Here is a 27,103-nt window from a genome sequence, read left to right as displayed (position 1 = left end):
TAAGGGTGCCAAAAGTAAAGTCAAACTCCAGTACTCCACTGTAATGCAGTTTACTTCTTACATCAATTAATTACAAGGTGCGTCGTTTGTAAAAAGACTCAGAATTTAAACAAGTCATGCTACATAATAAGTTCTCATGCACTCTTATTCAAAGAACATTCATGCATGTCATGAATTCACCAACTACAGGTTTGTAAAGTCAAGATTACCACTCGAAATGTGTACCCACAAGTAGAGTTAACCGATTTTACCGCTGGTGCTTAGGTGTAACTAGTTCCAGCGCATTCTGCTGACGTAATCTTATGTCGACCCGATCTCATTGTGAATAGAAAGAGCTAAATGGACAAGCTAACATCTGCAGCCAGTTCTTGCCCTCTCACCACGTTGTTTGTGGTGGTGGTGGTGGTGTTATACCTTATACATGGATCACTCGTAAGTTATATCCTTCCTTTGTCTTATATTCATGAGCGTTGTGTACTACAGCAGGGTCATTTGGCATTTTTTTTTGCCATGTGGCATTTTTATTCCATGTAGCAAAATGGATTTTTACATGACTTTTTTTTTTTTGGTATGTGGCAAAATGGATTTTGGTTTGTCATATATATTTTTTTCTTTTTTTGGGGGCAGGGGGTATGTGGCATTTTTTGGGGGGTATATGGCAGTTTTGAAGGCCATGCACATCCACGCCATTGACGATTATCCAAATTTTCCATTCATTTTAAATGGCAGAAAAGCATGTGTGGCTGTGATTTTTGACCATACACTTTGCATTACAGCGAACTGACATTCAACTGGCAACCACGTCCAAATTTTCCAAAATCCAAAACCATTTTGCCACATGGCAAAAAAAAATTCCACATAGAAAAATCAATTTTGCCACATGGAAAAAAAAAATGCCACTTGACAAAATCCATTTTGCCACATGGCAAAAACAGAAAAATGCCACATGGCAAAATCCTTTTTGCTACATGGCCCAAAAAAAAAAAAAAAATGTCACATGGCAAAATCCTTTTTGCCACATGGCAAAAAAAAAAAGCCACATGGCAAAAAAAAAAAAAAAAAAAAGCCACATGGCAAAAAAATGCTACATGGCAAAATCCATTTTGCCACATTGCAAATACCACTTTTGGTTCTCACTGTCTCTCGCGTAGTATAAAAGTAGTTCCCAATTTACGGATGAGTTACTCTCCAATGCTGGCGACATAACTGGAATTTCCGTGTAAGTCTGAATTACACTTTAAGTACCCCTAAATCTCAAAATAACTATTCAAAAAGTCCAAAACAATTGCATTTCATTTAATGATGGAGGATAGAGTGGCTAGACTGTCGCCTTTTATGACTGAGGAGCTGTAAGTTGTTTCAGCTAATATACAGTATGTTTGCGTATGCATTTGTAATTAAATTTAAAGCTACAATTTGTGAAGTTATGTGTGAGCGATTTGCTATGAAATTGTAAATACTTTAGTATTCAAAGCATTTAAGCTTGCTGACTTTTTTTTAGGCAAATTAGGCTAATTTAATCTACTAAATTTACATATTGACAAGCCTAGATGGACGTTTGAACACAAATTGTTTTGTGTCAAGTGTCTTATTGTTAAAATGTGTGTTGTTTTGAACATAAGTGTATATATGTGTGTTACAGCTGTACAAATTGTCAAAAGTGTAGAAGTTTCAAAAACCACAATTGTCTGATGTCTGTAAAGCTGAACAACTTTGTTTAGTGAGGACAGAACATGTCGTATTAATAAAGTAAAACATAAGATATTGTGAGATACAATAAGGAACTGTTCATGCAAATGACAAAAAAACAAAAAACGACTGGAGACAAAATGGCGGACGAGACTTCGGCGTTGTAAAGTTGAAATCACGTAAGTCGAGTACGTCGTAACCTGGGGGACTACCTGTATTGGAGATGTGTATATTTTGTTTTATTTGCATATGTGGTAAAATGTGGTTACATTATTTCATTGCTTGCAGCTGTACAGCAACAAAAAACAACAACAAAAAAATGATGTTTGCATTATTTTGATTTCAACAATAAATATAGTGGTGAAATATAGGCACTTTTTGAGTTTTTTAATTATATTTTTCACAGAATGTTTATTTGAACAACCTTGAAATTGTTACAGTTAACATTACTATAGCATCCAGTGGGGCATCACAATACAATTATCCGTTAAATTTTTTAAGTCCATGATCTCACATATCAATATTGGTTTGATATTGATATCGGATTTTTGGAGTTGGACAATACCGGGATATCGGTTAAAAAGTTGTCATCGATAAATTCTTCCCACACGTCTTTGCACCATTCAAAGGCTCAACGTCTTGTGGGTACACCTTACCGAGTGGTAACCATGACTTTACATAGTTGGTACATTCATGACCTGTGTGAGTGTTCTGTTATCAAACAGAGTAACAAACTAACAAAAACTGTGCCAATCTACTTGTAAAGGTAAAATTAAACTGCTAAGTTAAATTTCACAAGTGCCATGATACAATTTTAATCAAATTGGCATTAATTTAACATAAAACCGAGCTGCTTCAGAGGGTTCAAAAAGACGCTGGTTGCCAACCCCTGACCTGGACATTATATTCCTCGCTGTGGAAATTGACAGTTGAAATATTGTCTAAAGTAAGATGTTTTTATGCAGTTTGAGAGATATTTGAAACTCCCAGGTTGCCACTCTTAAAGTAGAAACACACCCTAGAAACGTATACTAAATATCCTTTTACCCATTTAAACTAAGTGGAGGTTTCTGTCCAGATGTCTCCTCTAAACTTATGCCACTAGAGTTGGGTTTGATGGTCTGGATTCTGGTCAGGTACTTCTGAGCTAGCGGAAATCATTCCAAAGCACGTCTCGGGAAAAAAAAGTTTTGTCCTCTTCCTCTCATTACTCACCAACATATCAAATGATCACACGGATATGGAGAAAGAGGCCGTTAAAAGATGGAGGCTCGCTTCGGTATTATTCTTTGTTTTATTGCTTAAAATGTCTAGACAGAATTATGGAAAACTGATTTTTTTTTTGTGTGTGTGTATAATCTTTTAGAGCACAGTCTCAAAGGCTGTTCAATGTGGCGGACAGCAGTACATGAAAGGCTCAAGATGCTGTGATAAGTGCAAACCAGGTAACACTCTTTAAACCTTTTTTTTCCTGCTGAATTGACACTCACACTCTACTCCAGATTTGACCGATTTGCCTTTCCCCTTCCAATACAGGTTCCCGAGTGTTTGCAGACTGCACTGAATCCCATCAGACTAAATGCGTTAAATGCGCTCGTGGGGAGTACCAGCCATTCTGGACGCAAGAAATGCGCTGCCTGCAACAGAGAATTTGTGATGAAGGTCAGGAACTGTATGTACAAGACTTACAAAGATTATCTCACAATAAAATTCTTCAAGATTTTACTATATACACAGCTGGCCATAAGTATTGGCACCCCTGCAATTTTGTCAGATAATGCTCAAATTTCTCCCAGAAAATGCTTTTTTTTTCTTTTTTACAAATGCTTTTGTAGTAATATATTCATTTATTTTGCTTGCAATGAAAAACACAAAAGAGAGTTAAAAAAAAAAAAAAACATTTTACACAAAACACCAAAAATGGTCCAATGCCATAAGCAGCAAAGCAACCCCAAAACATCAGGGAACCTCTTTCATGTTTGACCGTGGGGACTGTGTTCTTTTCTTTGAAGGCCTCGTTTGGCCTCGTTTTTTTCCTGTAATCTCTATGTTGATGCCTATTCCCAAAAAATTCTACTTTCGTCTCATCTGACCAAAAAATATTCTTCCAAAACGTTTTTTGCATTCTCTAGTAAGTTTTGGCAAACTCCAACCTGGCTTTTTTATGTCTCTGGGTAAGAAGTGGGGTCTTCCTTGGTATCCTACCATAGAGTCCCTTTTCATTCAGACGCCGACAAATAGTACGGGTTGACACTGTTGTACCCTCGGACTGCAGGACAGCTTGAACATGTTTGGATGTTAATCGAGGATCTTTATCCACCACCCGCAGAATCTTTCCTTGAAATCTCTCATCAATTTTTCTTTTCTGTCCACATCTATTGAGGTTAGCCACAGTGCCATGGACTTTACTTATTGATGACACTGCGCACGGTAGACACAGGAACATTCAGGTCTTTGGAGATGGACTTGTAGTCTTGAGATTGCCCATGCTTCCTCACAATTTTGCTTCTCAAGTCCTCAGACAGTTCTTTGGTTTTCTTTCTTTTCTCCGTGCTTAATGTGGTGCACTAAATAACACAGGACAAAGGTTGAGTCAACTTTAATCCATTTTAACTGGCTGCAAGTGTGATTTAGTTATTGCCACCACCTGTTATGTCCCACAGGTAACAGGTGCTGGTAGAGAAGCATCACATGATTTTTTAAAGGGTGCCAGTACTTTTGTCTGGCCCATTTTTGGAGTTTTGTGTAAAATGATAATGATTTATTTTTTTTCTACATTCTCTTTTGTGTTTGTATATATATATATATATTTTTTTTATTTGCAGCCCATGCATACATTTTTTTTCCAGATAATATTGCATTATTCATAATGGAGGTAAAAAGTTTTTAATTTTTGTTGAGTTTAGCTATGCTTGTGGACAAAAGCAGTCGCATTCAACATGAAGGAAGGCTCCATTTAATTTATTTTTTTGTTATACCCTAAGAATTTTTTTCAGTTATAGTTAATTTCTTTATTTAGACAGACAGTGTTGAGTGGTCTTAAGACAAATGTTTATTTTTTGTATTTTGGATAGTTAACAAGTTTGTATGTAAGTTATGATCAAATATTGCAATTTAAATCGGCTAATAAAATCCAGAAATTTATTCTGGAAGTTTTCAAAATGTTTCTATAATAGTTTTTAAAAACAAAGGTTTGAATCAAACGGTGTATCACCTGAATTCATACACCTGAAAGTTAGTTTAAGTTAATAAATTCATTTTGTATTGATCATTTAGCCTATCAATTCATTTGGTTCATATTTGTGAGAAATGTGGCCCATGACCCCCGTTCACCCAATCTATTCGATCTTAGTAATGTCCCGTCCCCAGCGAAAAGTGTACATTCAGGTTATGCCGTTATATTGTCCCTATCAATGTTGAGACCAAACCTACGCCCTTGCTTTAATGTACATTTTCTTCACGATTGCTCATCAGAAAGATTGAATTCATTGTTTTTTTTTGTTGTTTTTTTTAATTCATCCAACAAGATTCTTTCTGCTGGGTTGCATATGATTAAGAAATATGAAAGTATAACCCTCAGACATGTCAAAACAGAACAAATTTTGACACTAGCATCCTTTACGCTCATTTACAGGAAAAGGTTTCATGTCCCGGATTGAAAACCTGGAGGCAGAAGAACCATGTCGCTGCCCTACTGACTCCCAGTGTTCTCCTATTAATTGTGAGTTCTGTGAAAAGATTCCTCCCTGTCGACCCGGATATGGACTCGAGGTGGAACCAGGTGCGACCGACTTCTCCCGTAAAGCAGACTAACATAAAACAACAGTGACAAAATATACGTCAAATTGTATTCCAGAGTCCATATATGGAAGGAAGGTTTGCGTTCCATGTAAGAAAGGATTCTTCTCTGCAGACAATGACACCAAACAGTGCAAACAGTGGACGAAGTAAGTATGCCAGCTCCATTTTGGTTTGAAGTTATGAAGGGGAAAAAATTTGCTTGGTTGATGCGATGACTAACATATTCACGCAGACCCACACACACACACACACACACACTGCTTCCTTTGGAACCCTGGATCACGCACATCACTTTCCACTTGTGCTCCCGTCCAAATGTAGAAGAGGGAGAGACATGTTTTTCCCTTCATTAATCTTTGCACAGCTGGCTTGCTATACGTGATGACGCATTGACTACTCGCAGGATAAAATTACCTGCCCACACTGTTTAATACACATTTTAAGAAAAAAATTTGTGAATTTTAGTAGTAAAGCATAACATTGCAGTGATAATATATATGCGTAGACTTCTTAACCTATTGACATGACACGGTAAACGTAGCCGATTTGTAGGGGGCCCATTTTCAAAAACTTCAAATTCAAATATTTACAAAACCAAAGCTGCTACACACCTAAAATCAAAACAGGCACCTACCTTAGCCATATATGAGTCTTTATGAGCAGCGGCATCAAAAAATTCAAAGTCGTTCCCTTATAAAATCCCGAATAATTATTTTTTTTATATAAGTATAACACAACTTAAAATGGCTATAAAAGTCTCAGATTTTACACTAGAAGCACAAAAATCACCAAATGCAGAGATAATCACCTATATTTTCAGGATCAATTGCGATATTTAACATCATATAGGTTTTTGACCAAAATAGCAACTTAATTTTCTTTAATTTACTGCAAGTTTTCAACAGCTAATAAATCACTCACTTTAACATCAGAAACTTAATACTTGAGGAAAACATGCAGAATCAATTGTAAATAAAATGTAAATAGATTATTAATAAATTCTATATACAATCACATCTTATTATAGAATACAATAGCCCTTTATAATAATTATACACTATATACTGTTAGCGAATGAGGCTAGCGGCCGCCTGGTGTAAGCAGAGCTTTTCTGGCAAAAATTCTTGTGAATAAATGCTTAAATCCCTGACTTCTTCATATATACACTGGGGTAAATAATTATTTATTCAACCACTAATTGTGCACGTTCTCCCACTTGAAAATATTAGAGAGGCCTGTAATTGTCAACATGGGTAAACCTCAACCATGAGAGACAGAATGTGGAAAAAAACAGAAAATCACATTGTTTGATTTTTAAATAATTTTTTTGCAAATCATTTGCAAGTTCATCTCAACACTTTGTTATGTACCCTTGGTTGGCAATAACGTAGGCCAAACGTTTTCTGTAACTCTTCACAAGCTTTTCACACACTGTTGCTGGTATTTTGGCCCATTCCTCCAAGCAGATCTCCTCTAGAGCAGTGATGTTTTGGGGCTGTCCTTGGGCAACACGGACTTTAAAATGAAAACATTAAGAGGGGTTTTAATATCATATAATTATTAGGGCTGTCAAACGATTAAAATTTTTAATCGAGTTAATTACAGCTTAAAAATTAATTAATCTCAATTAATCGCAATTCAAACCATCTCTAAAATATGTCAAATTTTTCTGTAAATTATTGTTGGAATGGAAAGATAAGACAAGATGCATATATACATTCAACATACTTTACATAAGTACTGTATTTGTTTATTATAACAATAAATCCACAAGACGGCATTAACATTCCTTCTGTGAAAGGGATCCACGGATAGAAAGACTTGTAATTCTCAAAAGATAAATGTGAGTACAAGTTATAGTAATTAAAAGATAAATGTGAGTACAATGCCAGTTGTCTTTGCATTGAGCGCTATTCTTTTTGTGAACATTTTTTTTTTTGAGAGATAGGAATATTATTTTTGTTGTGCTTTCACTAAATGATACTGTAGCGACCTAAATGTTCTTAACTGCCCCAATGCATGATGGGAATTTGGGCAACCATGAGTCACAATGGTGGCTACAAATGGTATATCTTCTCTGCGTTGTGTGCAATACACGGTGTTAAGATATGGATCTCCAGTCATTCTCCTCCATGTCACGCACCACAATAATTAAAATTATTGTGATAGATATGCGACAGCTTGTACCAATAGATGGCGTGGCTCCAATGAATGTCTGTCTATTCGCTCCTTTTGGAAATTGGTGGTGCTTACCACTCTTCGACGCAGTGAGGAGTGGACCGACGATCCAGGTTGGCTCTTTGTCATCGGTTGGCTCGGTTTGTCCGACTTCCTCCTTAGGAAGGCGGCGACATGCATATAAGTACCGAGAGGTGTTGAACGGCTTTTTGTGGGTACTGTAATTATCAAAACAAAAGCATGTGGGGGACGCAGCATTTTAAGCCTGCGCTAACTGCGCACTATCTCTACTAGGAGTGGGGACCTCATGGCACCTCACGATACAATACGATTCGCGATACAAGGCTCACGATAACGATTATCTCACGATATCACGATACAGCAAATATCGATGTATTGGTCAGAAATTTGATAAATGATATTCTACGATACAACTGTTGAAACGAAAAAACATATTTCAAAATAGAAAAAATACTGTTTAAGTCATGTATTAAACAGTGACACCTTTTCAGTGCAACATTGCTGGAAAATATAAATCTACTGATAATTGTGTACCTGCACATATAGAGGAAACAAACCACAACCACTGATATTTCTTGGCGAAATCATGATGAATGGCACCCTTAATTTCTTAAGTTTTAAATCTTTTGAAAATTGGCATGGAGTGGGGCATTGATAAAATTGGTGGGTCTTTTCTTTGTAAATGACCTTTGTTGTCAAAAGCATTGGTTTGAGCACTTCCACCATCTGCTTCAGCATTTGTGATGTCAGACTCAGTCAGTTACATTCTTCCTCACCTTAAAAACAACAAAATAAATAAAAAATATTAGCTACGCAATAGCTTTTGAGTTGAAATTCTGATTTTTTGTGTGTGTTGGAAGTATTGAGTGAATTTAAAAAAATTATGAATTGAATGAATAGAAATTAAAAATGCAATAATTACCTGTTTTTAATATGTAGGACACATTAATTATCATGCACGTCACCTTATATATCTTGGAAGCTATTAAAACCGTTTTTATAGCTTATTGTATCAAAATGGCAGTCCTAACAGTTTGTGTAGTAAACTAGATGGAAAGTGGTTCTCAAATATGTCATCAAAATAATACATTTAAATGAAAAAATCAATTACTAGTACATTGCAAAACTTTCTTACCTCAAGTGATGCTCCATAGAAATCCGGTGTCCAATTAGTCACCAGCTGCCAGTGAACCTTATTTTATTAGACAATTCTTGCATACAGCAAAGTCCTTGTTCACCTTACTTCCTTTATTTTTGGTGTAAAATCCAAAGTGTGTCCACATGTGTGATTTTCAGCAATATTTTTCTCACTTTTTCCTCCACCGTTCTCACGAAGCTTTTTTATTTTTTTCAACCCACTTGGGACCGCTCTTCTTCTCCAGGCGACTTGTGCGCACTTTACCTTCACCGCCACTGTTGAGTGCCCCTAGTGGACCGCCAAGGAATTGCTCAACAAACATTGAGCAGTTTACAGCATCCATACTCCATTGTATGGCCAATATGTCAAATAAAAGTATCGATACTTGGCGGGAGCATATCGATAACCGATCGGGTTGCAAAATATCGCGATATATCGCTGTATCGATGTATTGTCACACTCTTAATCTCTACTGTCTACTCTCTCGCTCCCTCTCTCTGACTCGCTCGACCACTTTCTTCCTCACTGCTCAATCTGACAATGCCGGTCACATTGAAAATAACAGCGGCCCATTGGGGGTGCCGGTAACACTTGCATCCAGTCCACTTGCTTAGCTCTCAATATACTTCAAACGGCGCCATTGTAGTCTGTTTGCGGCAATGCTTGAGTGGTTCGTTCCGCGCATGCGTTAATTGCGTTAAATATTTTAACGTCATTAATTTTAAAAATTAATTACCGCCCGTTAACGCGTTAATTTTGACAGCCCTAATTATTATAACTCATACTAACATTTATCTTTTAAGAATTACATATCTTTCTATCGTGGTAGCCCTTAATAATGTTTAATATGGGATTATATGAATTATTACAATGTTCCTACTGGTTATTGTCTAAAAATGCATGAACTAATGTTGCTTAAGAGACCCTAATTGTAAAGTGTTAACGATGATTATTTTCTAATCTAACTGTGGTTGCTGATTTTCACGGTTCCTTCTCTCAGTTGCAAGGCAGAGGGCAGGAGTGAGACCCGACCAGGCAGTGCTCAGGCAGATGCTGTGTGTGGGCCACCTGTCTCTGGTAAGGAAAATCAAATCAGTTAAAAATGAAACAAAAACAAGGCTAAATTAATATTTTAAAGCATTCTGACGTCTCGTGTCTGTAGGTGCTGCCCCCTCCTGGGTGATAGTGTCATTGCTGCTAGCCATCACAGTCCTCTGTCTCCTCATTCTGCTCCTATTCTGTTACAAAGACAAACTCAAGTTACTTTCTGGTAAATTGCAACTGGACACGTTTTGACTTGACGGCATCCGCCATTTTGTACCAAATGTAACTGGGTAAAAACATGTCTTCCTTTTTAGTTAATTTGCGATCGTGTGTACAGAATCTAAAAAGGACAAGAATACAGCAGGTAAGATTGTAAAATTAAGCGTTTTACTCATAGCCATTATGATGCAAATATAGTGGTTTGTTGAGCGAAATATGGATTTAATTGTTGTACTGTTGTTCTTAGGAGACTTTGGCCCCTCTTTATCAAAGCGGAGCAGCAGGAGGTCTCAAATATGTCCCTTGTGAGACAACAAAGCTCTTCAGTCAACCTCCCCGCTTGAGCGATGGTGACGATCCCCCATGCACCTTAACCCCCTGCACTCCCGCTGCTGAAGTTTCCCTCCCCCAGACCCAAGGAACAACCACAAACGAAGGCCTACAGAAAGAGGCGGCGACAAAGGAACAGAGCGAAGGTTCAAGTGGTCCCGAGGAGGTGTCCGAAGAGGAGGAACTCACCAGCGTCCCCTCACCATTGCCAGCTTCCTGCATTTGCAGCGTTCAGGTTCGGGAGCCCCTGGAAGTCGGGGAGAACGAGGACTGTAGCCAGGCTGTCAGCCCTGGGACTCTCTTGACTTGCTCTTGCGGCGGTCTGCGTGCTGAAGAAAAGCCAGAGGAGAAGAAAATTGCACGAAACAAAGCTGGACATATGACCAAGAGTGAAACAAGCATAGCGTCTCTGGTCTCCTTTTCACCTCCTCTACTTCGCTCTTCCTCTGTCAGTCCTCCTTCCAGCTCAGTTCCTGAGCTTTGCATGCCTTTGAGCAAGGCTAGGTCAAGGCCGGAGTTCAAAGGTCACCTGAAAGACATGTCGCCAGTTAAGCAGAAGGGATATTGTAGACTGGAAAGCACGGACTCGTCCTCCACAGACAACTGCGGGCCCTCAGCCATGACTTCAGTTGGCCCTTTGAAGACGTCCTCATCGATTGGAGATCTCTACTCAGAAAAAACTCCAGAGATCTTCAGTCAGGAACAAAGCCATGCATCTCCCTGGGAAGACAGCAAGGGAAAAACGCTCCTCTCTGCCAACACAGAGCTTGAGTGCCCACCTGGATGCTTACAGAGTCAGCTTGCAGAACCAACTCTTACCTCAGGTGACAAATTTTTTAGTTGAGTCCTTAACACATTATTTTCTATTGATATATGAACAACATTCTGTAAAAACCTGATGATTCACTTTATTTAGATGGAAGTTTGTCATTCAAGTCGCGACGTATCATCAGATGATTTCATTCCATTGTTGGTATGGCACTTGGGGTGAGGTCAGCTAGGTCCTCTTCGGTGCAAGATGTTGGGAGGAGTGGGCAGACAAGGAGATGTTGCATGGTCTGATCCTCTCCACACAGACAAGAAATGTCGCCATTCTCATTGAACCCCCACTTTGTCAGGTTTGTTTTGCATCGGCCAATGCGGTTCTCAATCGGTTACGGCAAGACCAGAGTGGCCATGCTTCACTGACACCAGGTGGAAGAGATTCGCATGGTCATGTAGAAGACACTGTGTTTGGGGCTTGAGTAAGATGTTCTGTCCACAGAGACACGCTGCTTGTCAGGATTTCTGTCCAGAGTCTTTACAAAGTGCAGGAAGCTGTGTCTTGTCTTTAGCCTTTTTAGTGTTGGCTTATGATTGTAGAGTTGGTGGCAGGTGTCAGTTTCTTGTCTCAGCTTTTCTTTCTCGGATGCAACTGTTGTCTGGATGCTTGGTGGAGCAATCACACTAAGTAGGTATTGGCTGGCTATCAACCTTTGTAGTTTTCAAGCAGCCGATGACAGTGGCATGGGCTGATCTACACCGGACAGGTGATGCGTACTCTGCTTCAGAGAAGCATAAAGCCAACGCTGTTGTATGTACTGTCTTGGCATCAGCACCCTACTTTGTGTTGGTAAGCTTCCTGAGAATGCTGTTCATTGACGCCAATTTAGCTTCGGTCTTTGTGATGTGTTCATTGTAGGTGAGAAACCTGTCAAGTGTCACCCTTTGGTAGTCTGGCTTTGAGATGTACTCCAGCCTCTTCTTGTACAAGCTGAACTGCAGCTTGTGATCAGCTTCCCTGTTTTTCAGATGAACTGCACAAATTTGTGTTTTGTCTGTGATGGCTCTGAGGTGGTTGATAGAATAGTAAGGGATGAGCAGGTCCAGTGCATTCGAAAGGGAGACTTCCAACTGCATCAAAGGTACTTTTCTGGGATAATGTAGTGTAGTTGAAGGATTCGCAAGTGCAAAAACACCTGATAGGGACCACGACGTGAACGAGTGTGTAACTGATAGGGTTGGCAACTGTCCATTGAAAAACGGAATTGTCAGGAGCGCGGGCAGGCAGGCAGGTTGTGTGGACCCAATTGCAGGGAAACAAAAGCGGCAAGGCAGATGAACTCAAAAAAACGTTTTAATTATAACTAACCAAAGGCACAAAGTACAAACAAAAGGACTGTGGATCAAAAAGGCAAGGTTCAAACAAAACTTACTTTACCGGAGGGACTAATACACGAGGGCTTGGACGGGTCTTGACTTTGGTAAAGACAGACATAGACAATGACGCAACAAGGAGTGACAAGAAACTGGGTCATTATATACGCAGACAAGGGGTAACGAGACGAGGAACAGCTGGGTAACACAGGTGGATGCAGATTGCAGGATACACTGGGAAAACACACACAGGTGAGAGCAATGGGTAATCACAGGGACAAGTCACACAAGGAGAAACCAAACACAAAACCTAACAGGAATTGTCCGGTATTCAGATTTCCGACTCGAGTGAGGCATTAACTTGAGGGTCTGAACTAGTGATGCACGATAATACATTTTTCAACCGATAATTTCCTGCCCCTTCCACCCGATAACCGATAATGTCACGCCGCAAATTCTATTCAAAAATGTTAAAGTATACTAAGATCAAATGTTACTGTGCAAAAATGTAATTTAGTGCTATTTTTTTCAAATTTAAATTCCAACATCTAAACAATGGCAATGACTTTGTGTAATGATAAGCTTTTGGCAACAATTACTTAGAGAGTAAACACCCAAATTGCACAAAAATGCCTTTAAAAGTAAGCCATTCCTAATATATATCACATTACTACACTGCAAAAACACCTCCTTAAAACTAGCAGAATTGGACAAAACTGTTGATTGCGCACATTTGGAGGCTAAATCAAGTATATAATTATCGGATTGCATTATCGGTTGAATTTCGTTTTATCTGGATTATCTGTGTGACGTCATAATTGCCATTATCGGCCGATAATTATCGGTGACCGATATTATCGTGCATCTCTAGTCTGAACGTGACAAGTCGCATAGAACTGGACCATTTCAAATCCGATCTGGGTCACTTTGGTATGTGGTTCAAATCCGATCTGGGTCACTTTGGTATGTGGTTCAAATGTCGTGGCGGTCCGTACTGTCAAGTCTTCCAAATCGGAATTCATGCAGCAATTACGTTATCAAAGAGCGAGAGAGACGCTACGGTAGCGGTGCAGCTGTGCGTTATTAGCGCCTAGCTTGCATTGAGCACGGCTTTTGGGGAAGGGCCCGGCTTGACAACAGTCATAAACAAAATAAAAATGGGTTGAGGATAAGCCTGAGAATGATCGGTTTGCTCTCTGCTCTATATGAGGAAAATTTCAACATTGCTTACATGGCCGAAAGTTTGGGCAAACTGCCCGTATGTGTGTGTGACATGCACGGACAGTGCGTGCATGCTATCGATCCATATAAACTGGGGTCTGGCCAATCAACTCTGCCACCAGAGGGCAGTGTATCTTCTATCATTAAACAAAATACAATTCTTTTGGACTTTAAGGATAGTTATTTTGGGGTGCTTAAAGGGTTAATTCCGACTTATGCAGAAATTCGGTTTACGTCGCCAGCGTAGTAACTCATTCGTAACCCGGGGACTACCTGTATTTTCAAGTTTGATCAAAATAAGTGACAAAGCGCGTCCTTTGAAAGCTCAATGAGGTACGCGTACTTTTGTTTCTGAATACAGGACAATTCCATTTTTCAAGGGACAGTTGGAATCCCTAGTTGCTAGTCCTGCCAAGAGAATCAGTTTATGTAAGAAATATGGCAATTTTACATCGACACCCTCACAACTGACTTGAAAACAAAACAAACAAAAAAACTGAATCCATGTGGTCGTGAGCGTGCGTGCATGCTAGCCAGGTGGATCCACTGCACTGTTTGTGTAGGCTCCCTGACTTTCTGCCACACAGCAATGCTCATACACAGTTTTACACTCAGATGTTTATGTTTCCACAGAAAATCTGGAAGAAGTCTACCAAGAATAACAAACATGAAATGTATGTCAGGATTTACTGGAAAGTGGCAGGGTCACATGGCTCATTTGTGGAATATTTCTCACACAAGCCAAAAAAATAAGACCTCCATGAATTACATTTATCCACAGCAACCTTTAGCTCTACACCTAAATTAGAGATTTCTTTGTCACTGTATTCACTAGAGCTGGGAATCTTTGGGCACCTAACGATTCCATTATGATTCAGAGGCTCTGATTCGATTATCAAACGATTATTGATGCACCCCCCTCCTTTTTTTTTTCTCTCTTTTTTTAAAAAATGTTTTGTACATTAGTTCCAAAATTGTTCAAAAATACTCTCAGGCTAAACCACACTACTATTTCAGTATCAAGTTAACATATAGCAGTAAACAAATATACAAAAATAACATTAAATAAAAAACTCCAGTCCCCATTCTGTATCAGCAGCTTTAAACTACATTCAATTAATTTAATGTTGTGAATCAACCGTTAAATTTGTTAAAATTGCTCCCGTTATGCCATAATTTCCCTTTTGTCTACTTTCGACATGTGAAAGTTTTAAAACTATTTTAAAGATAGATTCAAGTCAATATTTTCCCGATTTAGGAGTATTTTAGATAAAAAGTTAATTAGGTTTGCTTGGAAGGTTCGCTACAACAGCCTTGCAGTGAAGTGTACTGCTTTAAGATGGCGGCCGTTTATAACGCCTGCATCTAGCTTTTTGTAGATGTGCTGCTAACACTACCAAATCTATATTGCATCTATTCCTATATAAATGATATCCACCGTAACATTATATGGATGAACTTTGTAGCAGCTTTTCGGCAGCAGTCAGGTATGTTGTTGTGTTTTTTTATCTCGTGGCATGAGTTGAGCTAGAGCCGTGAGTTGAGCATTGGCATTACCCGAGGGGCCGGGTAATGGGAAGCATGATGTTTAGCTACTCTCGCTCCGTTCCGTCCCGAAGACCGCGCGGCGCGCTGAGTGTTGTGCACTTCCGCTTTACTTGGCATATTTCAATAATCGGAATTTGGATGTTTGTGAATCGTTCTCGAATCTTCCACGGCCGAATCGCGAATAATCTAAGAATCGGAAATTTTGCACACCTCTAGTATTCACTACTAAGATATAGACCAGGGGTCATGAATTAAAAATCCTCTGGGTCCGAAATTAAAAAATTACAACAATCTCCGGTCCGGAAATATTTTTAATGCTTCTTTTTTTCCCCAAAATACAAACGTATCTTTACGTGGCCCCACTGATAATTATAACATTCAAACATGTAAATAAAATATAAAAAATAAATTTATAGTAAGTAATAAATAATATTTAATAATAAATAATTGGTAATAAATAATAAAGCGATCATATTGAGCCCTTAATTCCGCTATTTCTTGAGAACGGATGGCAGAGTTCAGAGGGAAAATTTGCGAAAAAGCTGCGTGCTTCGTCTCATAGTGCCGTTTCAAATTGCTGCTTTTTACAAGCGTGTTCGGCCATTCCTTGCTACGCAGCGAAACATCTACACAACGCTCAGCGCGCTTGCGCAAGCATCCGCAAGCATGCGCGCATTGGTCAGAAGCGGCAAGTACTCAATATTTTTGTTTTTTAGAACCTTTTCATTGCCTCAAAAATACTTTTTGCATGTATTACCCTCTCATACTTTTAACCATTGTGGTTTTTTGTGTTAGCTTTGAAGCAGTTGACCACATTAGTCACGTAGTGTATTTAAACCGTCCTTATTTGGTATAACTGCATTCAAGTATTTTCTTAAGGCATTTTTAGTACGTTCTGCCTGTATGCATCCAAACAAAACAAGTTTAGCGCGCACGGTAGTACTTTGGGTGTCAAATTCGACTAATGTAGTTTCGCCAATGTAGCAGATTATGGCAGAACACCGTCTCTGAACAGATGAGGCATAGCAGTTTTGTGCTGCCGCCAGGTAAAATGAACAAAAATGTTGTAAACTTGTAAAGTATTGAGATGAACTTTTGGTATAGACTAGGGCTGTCAAAAGTAACGCGTTAACGAGCGGTAATTAATTTTTAAAATTAATCCCGTTAAAATATTTGACGCAATTAACGCACAAATGCCCCGCTCAAACATATTAAAAGGACAGCAAAGTGAAAGGTGTACTTGTTGTGTTTTTCAGAGTTTTGCTGCCCTCTGCTGGCGCTTTGGTGCAACTGCTTTTATGGGTTTAAGCACATGAGCATTGTGTAATTATTGACATCAACAATGGCGAGCTACTAGTTTATTTTTTGATAGAAAATTTTACAAATTTTATTAAAACGAAAACATGAAGAGGGGTTTTAATATAAAATTTCTATAACTTGTACTAGTTATGATCTTTTATTTATTTTCTATATATTTTTATAAATATTTATAGATTTTATTTATTTATATATTTATATATTTTATTTATTATTTTTATTTATCTTTTAAGAACTACAAGTCTTTCTATCCATGGATCGCTTTAACAGAATGTTAATAATGGTGATGCCATCTTGTTGATTTATTGTTATAATAAAGAAATACAGTACTTATGTACCGTATCTTGAATGTATATATCCATCTCGGTCTTATCTTTCCGTTCCAACAATAATTTACAGAAAAATATGGCATATTTTATAGATGGTTTGAATTGCGATTAATTACGATTAATTTTTTAGCTGTAATTAACTCGATTAAAAATTGTAATCGTTTGACACCCCTAGTATAGACCAAATACTTATTTTCCACTGTAATTTGGAAATAAATTCTTTAAAAATCAAACAATGTGTTTTTTTTTTCTTTTTTTTCTTCTCCACATTCTGCCTCTCACGGTTGAGGTTTACCCATGTTGACAATTACATACCTCTCTAATATTTTCAAGTGGGAGAACTTCCACAATTAGTGGTTGACTAAATACTTTTTTTGCCCCACTGTATGGAAAGACAATATAATTGAATATAACTGCTTAAAAGTTGGTGGGGACAATTTGAGCATCCTGAAAAGTTGGTAGTGTTACGTCCTTACGTCCCTGTACAAACCTTGGCTACAACTAACACTATTTCTCAGTGTCGTAAACCTTTCTTAAACCAACATTATTAGAAAACATTAAACTCAGCTTGAGAGTAATGTTACAAAATTGCTTTTCAATACATATTTTATACCAGTTTAATAAGTATTGGACCACACAGCCTAAAAAAAAAAAAAGCAATCGGATACTCGTCTTTTTCTTTTTAACGATATTGGACCACCAGAACCACACTCAAACACACAACGGTTATACATGTGTGAGTGCGCGTGTCAGTTGCACCGTGCCATTGAAAAGAGTTCCTGTTTACCCAGAAATTCATAGACTTGCGCAAAGTGACCACATCTTTAATTGGAGCAAGATGTCCACAGCTTGAGTAATACTTTTATAACCCCATCCACCCTACACACACGCACAAATCTGTGAGACTCTCACTGATGACGGGGCTCCGTAATTACACACTTGAAACGAATAGCGTTTCCCATCACGCGTGAATTAAAAGGACTTCCCGCAAATACTATTTAAAGTTCAAGGTCACCTGTCTGCTCCGTATAGACTTCTATACAGTGCCCTACATAATTATTGGCACAGGTTCAGGTGAAACAGAGTTTGATTCAAACCTTTGTTTTTAAAAACTACTATAGAAACATTTTGAAAACTTCCAGAATAAATATCTGGATTTTATTAGCCAATTTAAATTGCAATATTTGATCATGACTTACATACAAATTTGTTAACAATCTCTTAACTATCCAGAATGCAAAAAATAAACATTTGTCTTAAGACCACTCAACACTGTCAGTCTAAATAAAGAAATTAACTATAACTGAAAAAAATTCTTAGGATATAACAAAAAAAAAAAAAAAATTAAATGGAGCCTTCCTTCATGTTGAACGCGACTGCTTTTGTCCACAAGCATAGCTAAACTCGACAAAAATGAAAACTTTTACCTCCATTATGAATAATGTAATATTATCAGGAAAAAAATGTATGCATAGGCTGAAAAAAAAAAACATATATACATGTACAGTGCCCTCCATAATTATTGGCACACCTGAAAAAGATGTGTTTTTTAGCTTCTAATATTTTTTTTTATTCAAATAATATGGGACCTTAATGGAAAAAAGAGAAAAATCCAACCTTCAATACAAGTGCATTCATTCAGTGGGGAAAAAATCCCACATAAAGAAAAAATTATTTGACATCAAATAATGTGTGTCACAATTATTAGCACCCCTGGTGTTAATACTTTGTACAACCCCCTTTTGCCAACAAAACAAGGTCTGGGGACTGAGATGCCCATGGGAGGAGCTTGATTTGGTGTCTGGTGAACCATTTCTGTGTAGATTTGGCCATATGTTTAGGGTCATTGTCTTGCTGAAAGACCCAGTGATGACCATCTTCAGCTTTCGGGCAGAGGGCAACAGATTTTGATTTAAAATGTCCTGGTATTTCAAAGCATTCATGATGCCATGCACCCTAACAAGGTTCCCAGAGCCTTTAGAAGCGAAACAGCCCCACAGCATCACTGAGCCACCCCCATACTTCACAGTGGGTATGAGGTGCTTTTCAGCATGCACATCTTTCGTGGCACGCCAGACCCACTTAGAGTGTTTGTTGCCAAAAAGCTCAATCTTGGTCTCATCTGACCAAAGCACACGGTCCCTGGGACCGTGTATTTTTGTGTGGGGTATGGGGGTGGGTCAGTGATGCTGTGGGGCTGTTTCGCTTCCAAAGGCCCTGGGAACCTTGTTAGGGTGCATGGCATCATGAATGCTTTGAAATACCAGGACATTTTAAATCAAAATCTGTTGCCCTCTGCCCGAAAGCTGAAGATGGTCGTCACTGGGTCTCTCAGCAAGACAATGACCCTAAACATATGGCCAAATCTGCACAGAAATGGTTCACCAGACACAAAATCAAGCTCCTCCCATGGCCATCTCAGTCCCCAGACCTTGTTTTTGTTGGCAAAAGCGGGCTGTACAAAGTATTAACACCAGGGGTGCTAATAATTGTGACACACATTATTTCATGTCCAATAATTTATGTGGGATTTTTTTCCCCACTGAATGAATGCACTTGTATTGAAGGTTGGATTTTTCTCTTTTTTTTCCATTAAAGTCCCATATTATTTGAATAAAAAATATATATATTAAAAGCTAAAAAACACATCTTTTTCAGGGGTGCCAATAATTATGGAGGGCACTGTAGATGCTGTCTTATCCTAGAAAATAAAAAATTCCACATCGCAAAGAATTTCTGTCAGCGTTCAGTTTAAAATTACACCGCTTATGTTGCTGTTGTTGGGCATCCAGAGAAATCAGTCAGATATTGGAAAGGATGAAGTGAAGCAAATTCCAGAGAGTTTTGTTTTGAGACTTGTGGTGAAAGGACATATTTTCAAGTTGGACCTCTCACGCTGTTTTCCCAGGAAAAAGACATTGTTTGCCTCCCTCCCTCTGCTACAGCTTCTTTTCTGTGTTTTCTGTCAACGTGTCCGCCTGTTTGCTTGCTTACATCTTATGCTGCACGCGTGAATGAAAGTCAGGTCTGTGTGGGCGAGTCAGACAGAGTTAAAGGTTGCGGAGAGCAGAGAAAAAAAGACTCACACTTGTTTTGTTTGTTGGGTCTGCTTGGATGCAGCCATTGTTATGAAAAAACATGGTTTGTACTGTAGCTGAACCAAATGAAAGAGTTTAACAGACAGACACTTTCTGCATCTCTGGAGACTCATTTATGAAGTACAAAACATTTGCAAATGTTTTCCTGATGGTGGTGTTAGGTTTCCATAGCTAGAACATGGAGAACAGTAAAAGTCCAGGAGGCGCTATGTGTGGTTTTCCAACAATTTGATTAATCACAGAAAGACGTCTGTGCGTTTCAATAAATTTCAAGTCATGCAGATTTGACCGAGTACTTCAGTTATTTCTAGTTTTTATCGGTCGAAAGGTTATAGTAATTGCTTCTGACAAAAATAGTGTTATAAAGTGATATTGTTCACAATATTAACATTACGTGTAGCCATAGGCGGAGTTTGACTTTTGGGGCGGTGGGGCACAGCATGTTGATGACCCCAAAACGCAGTGTCAGCAATAAAATTAACTTACAAGCATATTTATAACTAGAAACTGCAATTTCTGGAGAAATTACACCTGGGTCTTTCCTGTGTGGAGATACAGATCTTAGCCCTGCCCAGGGCTATCAATAGAATGGTCAAACATTAAACATTAAACAAATTAAATGCCATTGGAAATGAATGGGAAGTTTGGACGCCCATAGACGTCAGTTGACCCTCTTTAAGCGTCAATTGAAGCGGGGAAGTTTGGGGGACACGTCCTATTGATATCTGGTCATTTCCTGTTGACCAGGTGAACTTGTGTGGGGCATGTTGTGTTTCTGGGGGGAACTGGTTTGGCCGTGCGTGTTTCCGGCTGAGTCGCGGGACACCAGAGGGTAGTCGCACGCGGCCGAGCACGGTGGCGCGGGCTCTGCTCGGCGAGCAGCATGGACTCATCGTTCGCTGCACTGGTGGGCCCGGTCGTCCTGCTTGGACTTCCCGCGCCTGGCGTCCTGGCCGTCTTCCGCCGGCGCCCTGGCCGTGCGGCCCAGCCGTTCGTGCCATTGAATTGGGTTGCGGGTCATACCAAATGCGCTACTGCCCTCCGGTGGCCAGTTTTATTGCTTTAAAATGGATTTTCAGCATTGTGCTTTGGAGCCAAGTTGCATCAGAACCTAGAGATGTCTCTTGTGGAAAAAAAAAAAAAAAACGTAAAAGACATATAAATACGTCTTTGGGACACTGAAACAATTAGAAATAGAATGTTTTCATACATTTTTGGGAGCAAATGAGTTAAACATAGGTACATTGAGTTCCTTTTTTATGAAGCTGTACTTCTCATACTCAAGCTGTATTTACAGTTAATGCCACTAAAAAGGAGCCTCATTATGTTGCCACAACATACCAGAGCGGTCTTTGATCTTTCAGGATGTGGCAGACATGCAAATTGTGCAAGTCATATGTTTACTATGTATTTATAGTGAAGAAGCGTTACTTCACGAGCCACAACCATTCACCATCAACAAGGCTGTGTCAAAATTTAAGTTGTTATCATTGTTTAGGTTTTTTTCTCATACGTCATATTTTTCAGATAATTTTTATTTAAACTGCAACGGAACAGAACGAATATATGTATTTTTCAATTGAGTCTAATTACAGGCTAAAATTTAGAATGTGTTTTATCACACTTTTCTTCTCCTGTTCATTGTATCTTTTGTCTCTATTAGGTCACGTTTCGGGGAACCACAACACCACCTTCATCTCCAGTGGTCAGGTGGTGAACTTCAGCGGCGATGTCATCGTCGTATACGTCGGTCCGACGTCTCTCGGAAGCGACGGTGCACCGTCGGACGACGACTTTTCCAGTCCTGTACAAGAGCAAGCTAATGTGACCGCTCCGTTTTTTCAGAGTAGCGAGAGGTCTGAGGGGAACTGTGTTACCCAAAAAGCATTAAGGGGCAAAACCCAAGAAATGACTGCATAGGTGTCCCAATTGGAATTAAAGCTGTAGAGCATAAAAAATGCTCTCTAACCATAAACCAATACACTATTTAGCCCAATGTCAATCTATGCATTTTCTATGAGCTGGAACCAATCCCAGGCTGGATTGGTCACCTGCCAATCATCAGGGTACTTGCTAAAAGCTAATTCGAGTTCTGACTGGCGGACTTGAGTACCATAATTTTCGGACTATAAGCCACTACTTTTTCCCCTCTTTTTGAATCCTGCGTCTTTTAGTCCAGTGTGGCTTATTTGTTGATTTATTTGGGTTAATACTGTAGGTAACACTTTATTTAAAATTACGACATGACACTATCATGGGCATTAATGAATGCTTATGACAGATGTCATTCAGTGTCATCCGGCAAATTATGTCATTGACCCCATTGATCTCCAGCTCGGATCTTTTACATCCAAAGATATTACTGAGGTAATTTGCCGGATGACACTAAAAGATATTATTACATTATAAGCATTCAGTAATGTTCATAACAGTGTCATGTCATAATTATGATGGTCTTATGAGAGTCCTATGGTGCCACTGTCAAGTGCTACCAAATACCATGACTAGCAATTAATGAGACAACTAGAACAGTAAATGAAGAAATAGTTTGCACAGAACATGAATTTTGATTGTTATTTACATCTGTAGTGCTGCAATGCATGCTAGGAGGCATGTTGGATGGTAAAAGTGTTGACAGCAGGTGGCAGCAGAGGTTGACTGTCTCCACCAAGGGAGCAGTGATGGCCAAATGCAGCTTCTTGAAGTATGGTGGTGCATTTGGTTCATGGTGCATGGTGGTTGGTTCATGGTGCATGGTGGTTCATTTGGTCTTATGACAGTCTTATGATGCCGCTGTCAAATTAAAGTTTACCAAATACCATAACTAGCAATTAATGAAAAAACTGGAACAATAACTGAAGAAATAATTACCACTGAACATGAATTTTTAATTGTTATTTACATGTCTAGCACTGCAATGCATGCTAGGAGGCATGTTGGATGCTAATGAACGCTTATGACAGATGACATTCAGTTTCATCCGGCAAATTACAACAGGATGACACTAAAAGACATCCATTATAAGCATTCATTAATGCTCATGACAGTGTCATGTCATAATTATGATGGTCATATGACAGTCTTATGGCGCCACTGTCAGATAAAATGCTATCAAATACCATAACTAGCAATTAATGACACAACTGGAACAGTAAGTGAAGAAATAATTCGCACAGAACATTAATTTTGATTGACATCTATAGCGCTGCAATGCATGCCAGGAGGCATGTTGGACGATAAAAGTGTTGACAGCAGGTGGCAGCAGAGGTTGACTGTCTCCACCAAGGGAGCAGTGATGGCCAAATGAAGCATTTTGAAGTAATGAAGCTTTGCAGCTAATTGGTTCAAAGCTTCATGGTGGTTCATTTGGTCTTATGACAGTCTTTTAATGGCGCTGTCAAATTAAAGTTATACCAAATAGCATAACTATCAATTAATGAAAAAAACTGGAACAATAACTGAAGAAATAATTACCACTTAACATGAATTTTTATTTGTTATTTACATGTCTAGCACTGCAATGCATGCTAGGAGGCATGTTGGATGCTAATGAACGCTTATGACAGATGTCATTGTTTCATCCGGCAAATTATATCAAGATGACAGTAAAAGACATCCATTATAAGCATTTATTAATGCTCATGACAGCGTCATGTCATAATTATGATGGTCTTATGACTGTCTTATGGTGCCACTGTCAGATAGAATGCTACCATATACCATAACTAGCAATTAATGAAACAACTGGAACAATAACTGAAGAAATAATTCGCACAGAACATTAATTTTGAGTGTTATTGACATCTATAGCGCTGCAATGCATGCTAGGAGGCATGTTGGACGATAAAAGTGTTGACAGCAGGTGGCAGCAGAGGTTGACTGTCTCCGCCAAGGGAGCAGTGATGGCCAATGAAGCTTTGCAGCCACTTGGTTCAAATCTTCATGGTGGTTCATTTGGTCTTATGACAGTATTATGATGCCGCTTTCAAATAGTGTTACCGATTACCATAACTAGCAATTAATGAAAAAACTCGAACAGTAACTGAAGAAATAATTACCACTGAACATGAATTTTAATTGCTATTTACATCTCTAAGGCTGCAATGCATGCTAGGAAGCATGTTGGATGCTAATGAACGCTTATGACAGATTATGACAAATTATGTCACTGACTCCATTTATCTCCAGATCAGATCTTTTACACCCATTCAAAAGAGAGATAATTTGCCGGATGACACAAAATGACATGTTATAAGCATTCATTAATCCTCATGGCAGTGTCCTGTCATAATTATAATGGTCTTATGACAGTCTTATGGCTGTCAAATAAAGTGTTACCAAATACCATAACTAGCAATTAATGAAACAACTACAACAGTAACTGAAGAAATAACATGAACATGAATTTTGATTGTTATTTACATCTGTAGCGCATCCTAGGAGGCATGTTGGACGCCAACATTGTTGACAGCAGAGGTTGACTGTCTCCCCCAACGGAGCTGTGATGGCCAAATGAAGCTTCTTGAAGCAATGAAGCTTTGCAGCCAATTGTTTCAAAGCTTCATGGTGGTTCATTTGGTCTAATGACAATCTTATGATGCTACTGTCAAATAAAGTGTTACCGGTTAATATCATTTGGTGTAAATATCCCATAATACAGTGAGGACAACTGCGGCTTATAGTCTAGTGAAGCTTACCTATGAACAAATGTTGTTTTCGTGTCAAATTTGGTGGGTGGTGGCTAAAAATCAGGTGCACCTTATAGTCCAAATATTACGGTACTATTCATTTTGTACTATTAAAAGTGATCAATTCACACTGTGGTGGGAAAAAATCCAAATGTTTGCAATGTGAAAGCCTGACAAAATCATACCATGAAAGTAAATATTGTATTGCAGGCTTTTTCAGAGCAACTTTATAACATCAAAACCTTGTTTTTTGTTGTCGTTTATTTTCTACTATAAGTATACATAATAAGGAGACACATCCAGTTTTGGTACGAATCTTGTTCTTTTCTGTATGAATTTTCTTTTTTTCCATACTGCACTATTGTGCAGTTGTTTTTGGTAAAAAAAAATGCTATGCATTTGATAAGCCATTTTAATTTTGAGTATGATTTAACATGCAGGCTTTGTTGAAGAAAAAGGAATATGTGTTGATATTAATTTGCTCAAAAAAATTGGAAAAGGTTGTTGCGTTATGTTTTCATGTTTTTTTTTTTTTAATGTTGCCAAAAAGCATCCTGTATATATGTGAAAAATGAATATGCCAGCCATTTATGTTTGCAACAGGGACAATCATAATAATTAAATGCATAGGAAATGAATATTTTTGACTGAAATTAAAATGTTTTGCATCTCATCCTCTGAAAAGATGGCTGACGCCCATCCTGTGTCTTGTAGCTTTTTGTGAGCTTCTCTATTCTGGGATGGGCAAATTACAGCCAAAGCTCCATTTATGACGGCGATTCTTTTTAAGGCGCAGTTAATTACACATGTGGTCGGGGCTTCTATGTTCTCGCCAAGAGGATTTTGAGCAGCTGCAAGGCGCAGGCGAGCCACCATCATCGCGGAGGGCACCATATGACAGCAGAACTGAGCCAGAAAACTTTTATTTTTTTAAAAAAATTTTTTATGATTATCATTAGCCACCAGTGGTGACCGAAGTACTCACTTTTTTTACTTCAGTAAAGTTACATATACAGGTGCAAAATAAATTTGAGTAAAAGTACAAGTATCAAAGAAAAAAATACTCAAGCAAAAGTACATTAAAATTTACAAGCAAAGAGAAAAAGTATTTTCACAGGTAACAGGTAGTCCCCAAGTTACGATGTACTCAATTTACACGATTTCTACTTTATGACGCCGTCTCGTCCACCATTTTGTCTGCAGTCGCTTTTTTTTTTTTTTTAATCGATTAACATAACTAACTCACAGTATATTTTTTTACTTGACTTAATTAATATGACGTGTTCTGTCCTCATGAAAGGTGAAGTTGTTCAGCTTTACAGTCATCAAACAATTGTACTTCTTTGAAGCTTTTCACCTTTGACAGTTTGTAAAGATGCAACACACTTATGTACATTGTTGTTCCAAACAATTGGTGTTCAAATGTCCATCTCGTCTGATTAATATGTAAATTTAGTAGATTAAATTAGCCTAATTTGCTAACAAAAGTCCACCTAATTTGCCAAACAAGAGTCCGCTAGCTTAGGGTGACCAAATGTCCTGTTTTGCCCGGACAAGTCCTATTATCACGTGCTCTCCGGAGCGTCCGGCCAGGTTTCATAAATTCATGAAAATGTTCGGTTTTTATGATTTTTCACGGGACCAATTTGAAGAGAATCCCTCCGGCCGCTAGGGCGCAGCGCCTGCCTGCGTTGGCGTGGCTCCTACTAGTAGGGGCAGGAGAAGGAGTAGATCTTCTTCTTGTTTTTTGTTGGCAGTTTACCCTATGTTTCATGGGGAATTACCACCATCTACTGACGGTTTGGCGAGAGATTAGACTACAGTAAGGAGTTCAATAAAGAGTTCTAAGTAGAGCTGAAACGAGTACTCGAGCAACTCGAGTAACTCGAGTTTAAAAACTGATCCGAGTAATTTTATTCACCTCGAGTAACCGTTTATTTTGACAGCTCTAAGGATCACGTTTTGCTCGGACTACTTTTAATGCGGGACAACGCGCTGTCACGTGTGGAGAGGAAGAAGGAAAAAAAAAACTTACTGCAGCCGACAGCCGCTACAAACGACGCCGACGTTGCTCAGTACTAGCCCACACGATGCTACGTTGGTAACAGGTAGTGTCTGAGGCGTCTCATAGAGATCACATGTATGTTGAACTAGATGCGAAATGACAGACTCGGCCGCGTCTGGGCAGCGTTAGTAAACAGCCGCCATATTAAAGCAGTAGAGCGCTAAGCGCTAATAAAGAGCGCTAAGCGCTAATAAATAAGATTAACGTTACTGTCGCTACTAACTCACGTAACGTTAGCCCTGCGGAGGGCTAGGTTTCAATTAATTATGACCACTGTCGAT

General features: G+C 38.8%; 1 protein-coding gene across 1 annotated transcript in view; it reads left to right on the top strand.

Moving 5' to 3' along the window:
- Nucleotides 1-25,377, top strand: part of tnfrsf11a (tumor necrosis factor receptor superfamily, member 11a, NFKB activator) — a 35,155-nt gene extending 9,778 nt beyond the window's left edge. The window contains exons 2-10 of the mRNA XM_057823823.1: nt 3,056-3,134; nt 3,226-3,351; nt 5,324-5,470; nt 5,546-5,636; nt 9,828-9,904; nt 9,990-10,097; nt 10,186-10,235; nt 10,338-11,244; nt 21,733-25,377. Of these exons, the coding sequence (XP_057679806.1) occupies nt 3,056-3,134; nt 3,226-3,351; nt 5,324-5,470; nt 5,546-5,636; nt 9,828-9,904; nt 9,990-10,097; nt 10,186-10,235; nt 10,338-11,244; nt 21,733-21,989 (1,842 nt within the window). The 3' untranslated portion in view covers nt 21,990-25,377. The remainder of the gene's footprint in view (nt 1-3,055; nt 3,135-3,225; nt 3,352-5,323; nt 5,471-5,545; nt 5,637-9,827; nt 9,905-9,989; nt 10,098-10,185; nt 10,236-10,337; nt 11,245-21,732) is intronic.
- The last annotated feature ends 1,726 nt before the right edge of the window (nt 25,378-27,103 follow it).

Source organism: Corythoichthys intestinalis, chromosome 20 (assembly GCF_030265065.1).
Source record: "Corythoichthys intestinalis isolate RoL2023-P3 chromosome 20, ASM3026506v1, whole genome shotgun sequence".
NCBI classification, from domain to species: Eukaryota; Metazoa; Chordata; class Actinopteri; order Syngnathiformes; family Syngnathidae; genus Corythoichthys; species Corythoichthys intestinalis.
Note: the sequence above shows the minus strand (reverse complement) of the source record. Positions and strands in the feature narration are given on the sequence as shown.